This window comes from Austrofundulus limnaeus, unplaced genomic scaffold (genome assembly GCF_001266775.1).
Source record: "Austrofundulus limnaeus strain Quisiro unplaced genomic scaffold, Austrofundulus_limnaeus-1.0 Scaffold61, whole genome shotgun sequence".
NCBI classification, from domain to species: Eukaryota; Metazoa; Chordata; class Actinopteri; order Cyprinodontiformes; family Rivulidae; genus Austrofundulus; species Austrofundulus limnaeus.
In genome coordinates this window covers 305734-312781 of record NW_013952463.1, presented here as the reverse complement: position 1 = coordinate 312781, position 7048 = coordinate 305734, and the positions used below count along the sequence as shown (strand labels likewise).

Below are 7048 nucleotides of genomic sequence, written 5' to 3'. Positions count from 1 at the left end.
CACACACACACACACACTACCTCACACACACACACATCATTGTATCATTAACACAAATAAATAAAATAACTTTCTTACTTCAGACATTATGCTCAAAGAAAAAATATTATTGTTTTTTAAGTTTTCTCTTACTTTGCAGTTGTGTGAAAGCTGCAGATGTCTGACTCTCAATTTCAACTTCTTGACTTTTAAGTCCATTAATGCCCGAGATCCACTGATAGCCTCTGGAGCTTCTTTTTGAACATGATGGAGAATTCGCTGTGGGATAAGATCATGGCAAATWGGCAAGTTAGGATTTTTTAGTAGAAAAAGTGATAGTTTGTCATCATGTTTTATGTTACATTTATTATGTTTGAATCATGAATTGTGTATCAATTGTCATGCATTGTGTATCATACATTGTGTAATGTGTTATACGCAGCATATATTATGTGTTATGTATCAGGTATTAGGTGACATGTACAGTATCTTGTGTCATGCATTGTTGTGTTGTGTTATATGCAGCATGTAATATGTGTTATGTATCAGATATTAGATGATATGTATCGTGAATTGTGTATCAAGTTTTATGCATYATAAATTATGTGTCATGTATCAGATATTAGGTGACATGTATCACGTGTCAGGTACTGTGTATCATGCATTGTTGTGTTGTACTATATGTAGCATGTACTATGTGTTATGTATCAGGTATTAGGTGACATGTATCATAAATTGTGTATTGTGTCATGTATCATGTATCATGTATCATGCATTGTGTATTGTGTTATATGCAGCATATACTATGTGTTAAGTGTCAGGTATTAGATAATATATTTTGTGAATTGTGTATCATGTATCAGGTATAGTGTACCATGCATTGTATTGTATGCATCATGTATTAAGTGTCATGTAACCTGTATTATGTATCATATATCTGTTTCAAATTGTATTAATTTATTGTCCACCAAGCACTATGTACAGCATCATGTGTCATGAATCATGTAACATGCATCCTGTATCATGTAGTACACGGTGTGTATCGTGTCATTTCTATCATGTTTCATGCACCATACTGTATATTGTGTATCATACTTTGTGTAACAAATGCCTCATGTGTCATGCATCTTATATTGTGCACTATGTATTATATGGCATATATTGTGTATTATTTGTCATGTATTGTGTATAATATATTATATGTCATGCATTCTGGATCATATGTGATGAATCACATTTCATGCCTGGTAAAAACTTTTGAAACATTCAAAAACAAGTAGGTATTGCTTCTGTTTTACAGCTGAGACACATCTTGTTTAAAATCTAAGGCATGCATATGTGGTTTATGATGGTAGTGAAATTAATTCAGAGACTGTCACAAATACACTACTTAAATGACAGCTCTTGTCAAACAGTCATTCACAAACAGCAGCATTATGATGCTGGCCACATACGACACAGATCCAGAGAGCACACACCACACAAAGATATCATCTGACACACAGAGACATAAATACACACTCATGCATGCATGTCTGCATGTGCGAGTCTCACAACAGATGAATCTCACCGTGGCCCCGCTGACAACTAAGGTCACAGTTTGATGTAAATTTGTGCTGGTTGTCTTCGGCTTGATCAGCATATTCCACCTCTTCAGTCATCTTGTCAATGGCGCTCTGGCAAGGACAACTACCATGGGGCAGCGCTATCGCCACCACATCCTGCAATAAAACGCCACAGGGAATTCATCAGGCCAAATGCCCACCAAAGAGCACAGAGCCTTTTGCAAAGCCAGACAAAACGCTGTATAATTAGCCAACCTTTTTCAACTAAGTAGGCTGAGTGTGTGTGTCATTTTTACATGACAAGGACCTAGACGCACATAACTTCAAGGTGAATGAATATGAAACAACATGCTAACATATTCGTGGTTCAGGCGAATAGAGAGTGGTGTTTTCTGATACTGTAGATTCAATCATGCTGCCTGTCAGTCAAAACTCCCGACTAGATGGGTGAAACGTTTTAGATTTTTACAATGTTTTTTTTCCTTCACCTGTTTACTTGTACTTTGCTGCATCTTTAAATAAAAAATCATCACCGTTCTCTAAGGCATACATATGACCTGCCAAATCTTGCTGGGCGTCAAGCGTTTAAATGTATATTTCAAATTACCTCAATGCTCCCCTCACTCTGCCCGACACTCATTCACCCCCCTCGTCTCCTGTCAGCCGCATTAGGCCATATGATAATCAAATTAATTATACTCCAGCCTCTCTCTCCTGGCCAGCATGAAAAATAGCTTGACTAGCATTAACGGAGGGCAAATGATGGTGGTCCATCCCCACCCCCTGAGCTTGGTGCCGTTTCCTCTAGTGCTGGTGTCACCGCGGATCTGTCACCCTGACGAGAAGAGCTTCGGAAGGCTGAACCAGGGCAGGTTCTCCCCTGGTTGGTCCCCCCCCACCCCCTCTCTCCCTTCCTCTCTCCTATTCTTGCAAGGTTTGGTTTTCCCTGCTCTTCTCCCAGCAACCTAGGGGGGTTGTGGGAGCATGCAATGTCTGTGTGATGGGGGTGGAAGGAAAAAAAATATAAAGCTCAAGGGGCTAAAGCTGCAGGGTCGCAATTGTTGTGGGATCGGGGTATGTTTTCTGTCCATAACAGTCCCATCCCCCATCTAACATGCATAAGTACAGTACATTCATGAAGCTTTGAACAAACACAAAAGCACAGGTTCATATTAATGCATGGTATGCAAATCTCACACTGTCTTAAATGTGTGTTGATTCCATATTGGAACTTTTACCACAACTGTAAAAAAAACAAGTWGCACCTGAAAAACTGAATGGTTAGTAGGATTAAACAACCTGAAACATCAAAATAAATGATCTGCATAATAATAATTCAGCATTTCTTAACTTGAATTACGGTAAAGTAAAATGTTTGCCATTCTTATAACTTCTGAGCTTTTATTCAGGCTCCAGTTTGCCAAAAGCCAATTCATGCTCCTTTCTTGCCACCCTTGCTTGTGTCCTTGCAGCCATCTACCTGAATGCAAAGCGGCCTAATGTGAGCAGACATGTTTATTAAGCTGGGCTTTGTTTTAGGCTGCGGCAAATATTGCAGATGTCAAACTAGGCTACTAGGGCTAGAGGTGCAAGAGGGAGGGATTAAAGGAAAGACCGAGAGCAAGACTGTGTGTGAACAAGCTGGGAAGGCCTTCTGGAGCTGAACTCTACCCTGCAGAGTTTCTCTTCCCTTCGACAAAGTTATCAGACACCAAAGGGTTGTATTCTTGTATTGTTTTGCCCTGAGAGCAGCTTTAAAGTAGTCATCCTTAAAGCGGGTCAAACTTCTGCTTGCAAAATATTTGAACAGCACTGACCCCATTTGTGAAACAAGGGATATTAATTGACGATTGACTCACATCATGTTTGTTCTCTGTGTGCATTTTGGTGAAGCGCAGGTAGCCAACTGGAGCAAAAGCATCTGCTGAGTGGATTACTGTCTCAGCTGTGTCACTGCCCAAATAAAATAAAATTTACAATTTTAGACATTTTTGAAAATACTCAAAAGAAAGGCAACAATATAAAGGTTTACTCACATAACTATTTTCTTTTTGAAGAGAGGACAATCCAGGGTGAAAGTTTCATATTCGCCTCCCTCACCACAGATATGGACTCCATATTTGTTGAAGAGCTGCTCAGTGAAAAAATAACATTTGAATTTCATACACGTGTATACAGAAACATACACTAAATTAAATGTTTTTATATAATATTAATCCTACAATTTATTAAGTACTAAGGTCAAAATTTAAAAAGGGTATCAACCAATCTATGACCTGTTTCAGATGGGGTTCCATTTCAGCAAGGGATTTCCCTAAGTGCTTCTCTGGATCCAGACCTGGCATCACATGAAAAACAAACAATATACACAAAACAACACAAAACAAGGAGAAACACACAAACAAATGCCATTGCACAGAGACAAACATGTAGAGAGAGAGAGAGAGAGAGAGAAAGAGATGAGGTCTGATCAGAAACAGAACAGTGATTGAAGATGACAGGCAGAGAGGTTTACGGGCAGTCACACAAACACTCTCATAAACCTGCACCCTGGTTCWATTTGTTTGACTTTGCAGGAAGTGTACACAGATCTTTCTGTGTAAGGGCAACAATTTTCAATTGCTGGCCACAGACTCTCTCAACACACCCTTGCCTGCCAACTCCCTAAACCCAACTACCTCACACACACACACACACACACACACACACATCTAGTTCTCTTTGAGAACATAAACTCTGGAAAGAGTTTTTTGTTTATTTGTATTTTTCCTCCCCTTCCCCTGAAACGGTGCATGGAAGTGACTCACAGGCATGGGAGAGAAAAGGAGAAGGCGAAGAGAAGGCTGGTGTGGAGGTGTGTATGCAAACCCAGTGGTGCCGCACTCCCAACACACAGGCCCACCGGCCCCCACTCCTCAGACAATAAACCAAAAACCAAGCCAACCAAAGAAGTCACCTCCTAGAAAAGACACACTTTTTTTTAAGGAAATCTAAATCAAAAATCTTTTGGCTCAAAGGGAGATTAGCACATTGATCAGTCTAATTTAGGGATTGTGTACATAGCATTAGAAGGAATGAAAGAGCAAATGAAATAGTCAACACTTTACTAAGCTTGTTGAGAATTGGATATCCTGATTTTGTCTCCTAGATGCTTGTATTTGAGGCTATCACAGTGAACTCCATCTCACCCTGTCACTCCTTTCAGGGAGAAAGTGCAGCCTACAATTTCATACTGCGTGTTCTTCACCGTAACAATAAAAACCAAAGCCCTGAGTACCAGGTGCTCTATATGGAGACTAGAACAAAAATAAAAATAAAAATAAAAATAACAAGAAGACATGAATGTAAACTGAAAGATTTGAGAAAATTCCATAAAGAAGCTGGTTGTTTTCCAACAATGTAAAGGTAAAGTTGTTGAAGCCAAACAAGTGCATCTTGATGCTTATTCATAAAAGTTAGCCCTATTCTTACTACTTTATAGCTGCTGACTGATTGACATATTCATTAACAAGTAGCTGATGACCTATACTGAGTGATGCGCAGTTGTGACAGTGATGCCATTGCAATAAAAAATAGTTGCTGAATAGGCCTATTCATTTCCCAGAAAATCCAGCATAGCTTCTCCACTCATTGAGATCACGTGGTCTTGTCTGTTGGCACGATCATGTGTTTAATTAGATGAATAAAGTTAATCCTAATGTGAGAATCTCTCTTCTCTCATGGCCTGACAACCTCAAAGGTTAATGTGTCATCTTCAGGCCCCCATGGGGAGCAACGGATGGGAGATGAGAGAAAATGGAGAGGAGATGTGAAGGAGGGATGTCGCATCCCATTCCACGTTCATTTTAATCCCAGATGTGTCTCTCCTCCAGGTCCCCGTGGTCCAGCGCTACGGGGGGAAAGAYGCAGGGGTAAGGAGGGAGGGGGAAAAGAAGGAGGGTGGACAGGGTGCAGAAAGATGGAATGAGCAGACCCTTATTCTCTTCCCAGGGGATGTGTAGTCTTAATTAGTGTGAGAATATCTAATCTCAACATCCTCTCATCTTAACCCTGCCACAAAGGTAATAAGGAGGGTTAAAAAAAAGTATTCAAATTCAACCTAATTAAAATATCCTTTTTAATTAGTCATGCCTTTTAACAAATTTAAAAAATTGGCCCCAAGTTGCTGTGGATGTGCAATGTTTTTTAATATGTTCATTAACTTCCCAGCTCCTAAATTATATATGACACATGATTTGATATTTTCAATGAGGGAAGACGATGACTGAAACCAAGAAAGGCAGAAGCAAGTGACAAAATGATACAAATAGATAGCATTTAAAGATAGAATATAGCATTAATGTGGAATTATTTCCCCAAAGACCACTTAGACCTTGTATGAGTGTTGTTTTAATTGATGTTCCATACAGAATTAAGGTTTGTGGAACCATTTGTACCTGAAGATAGGTCGCATTTGTACAATATATATGCTTTGAAGAAGCAGCAGCTACACTTGTGAGCCTTTAGCCATGTAACACCACTCATTTACATGATCTTCACATCTCTGTCTCCTCTAAACCTGTTTTACAACTTGACCTAAACCCAATTACCTAACCTCATTATGCCACATTAAACCCAAATAAGCCCACTAGAAGCTGCCATTAGTCTGCCACCGAGACAGTAAGACCACACTTTGAAGAGATGCGAGTTTCCCTAAGAGAGACAGAGAGGAATGATTCTATTTTAAAGGGGCTTTTTACCTCATATTATCCTATAAAACACCAATTAAATTCAGTGAACTTTAAAACCAGGGATTCCTGTAATGAGAAAATGCATTTTTAGAAGCTCTGTCGGCATTTAGGAGGTTGATATTAAGGAGGAAGATAAAGTTAACCAGGAAATCAAGATGAACAAGCTCATTTTGGTACTGAAGAGAGAAAGGTAGAAAGAGGTGAAGTGAATAACGTTTATTCTTTCATTGCAATGCAATGCTCTGTCAGGAAATTTAGAGTTTGGCATTGATATGGATGTTACTCTGGTACCAATTCACCACCTCAGTACCACTGCAGACTAAACACACACCTTCTTGGCATCTCAAATGGTTGCTGCATTCAACAGCAGGACAATGTGCCCCAGCTCGCCACAGAAATTGCAGCAACGGCTCAAAGACCACAACAAAGAAAGCCAAGACTTCATTAGACTTTCCCATCTCTGGGTCTTGCTGTGCAGCTGTGTGAAATGCAGCATTCCAGGTCATGTACCAAAAGAATCCGACACAAGTGTTTATGTGGTATAAATTGTAAGATATCTAGAGGTACATTATTTATGTCTCTAAAAATCAAAGCTGTTTTGGCAACAAAAAAGGAAAGCCACAAAATCAAGCATATGGTTTTACTACATTCTCACTCCCGACTCATCACATATTGACGCTTTTCCAAAGTTCCCTCTGCGTCTTATTTTGACGCATCAGGTGACCCCCTCGCGTCAGTCCTTGACGCCCGCGGCTTTTCCGGGTTGCGCCACCA

General features: G+C 39.7%; 1 protein-coding gene across 1 annotated transcript in view; it reads right to left on the bottom strand.

Moving 5' to 3' along the window:
• Positions 1-7048, bottom strand: part of dph6 (diphthamine biosynthesis 6) — a gene marked incomplete at its 5' end in the record, with an annotated part of 59779 nt that overhangs the window by 27127 nt on the left and 25604 nt on the right. The window contains 5 exon segments of the mRNA XM_014009720.1: positions 133-258; positions 1550-1700; positions 3404-3497; positions 3581-3675; positions 3821-3882. Of these exon segments, the coding sequence (XP_013865174.1) occupies positions 133-258; positions 1550-1700; positions 3404-3497; positions 3581-3675; positions 3821-3882 (528 nt within the window).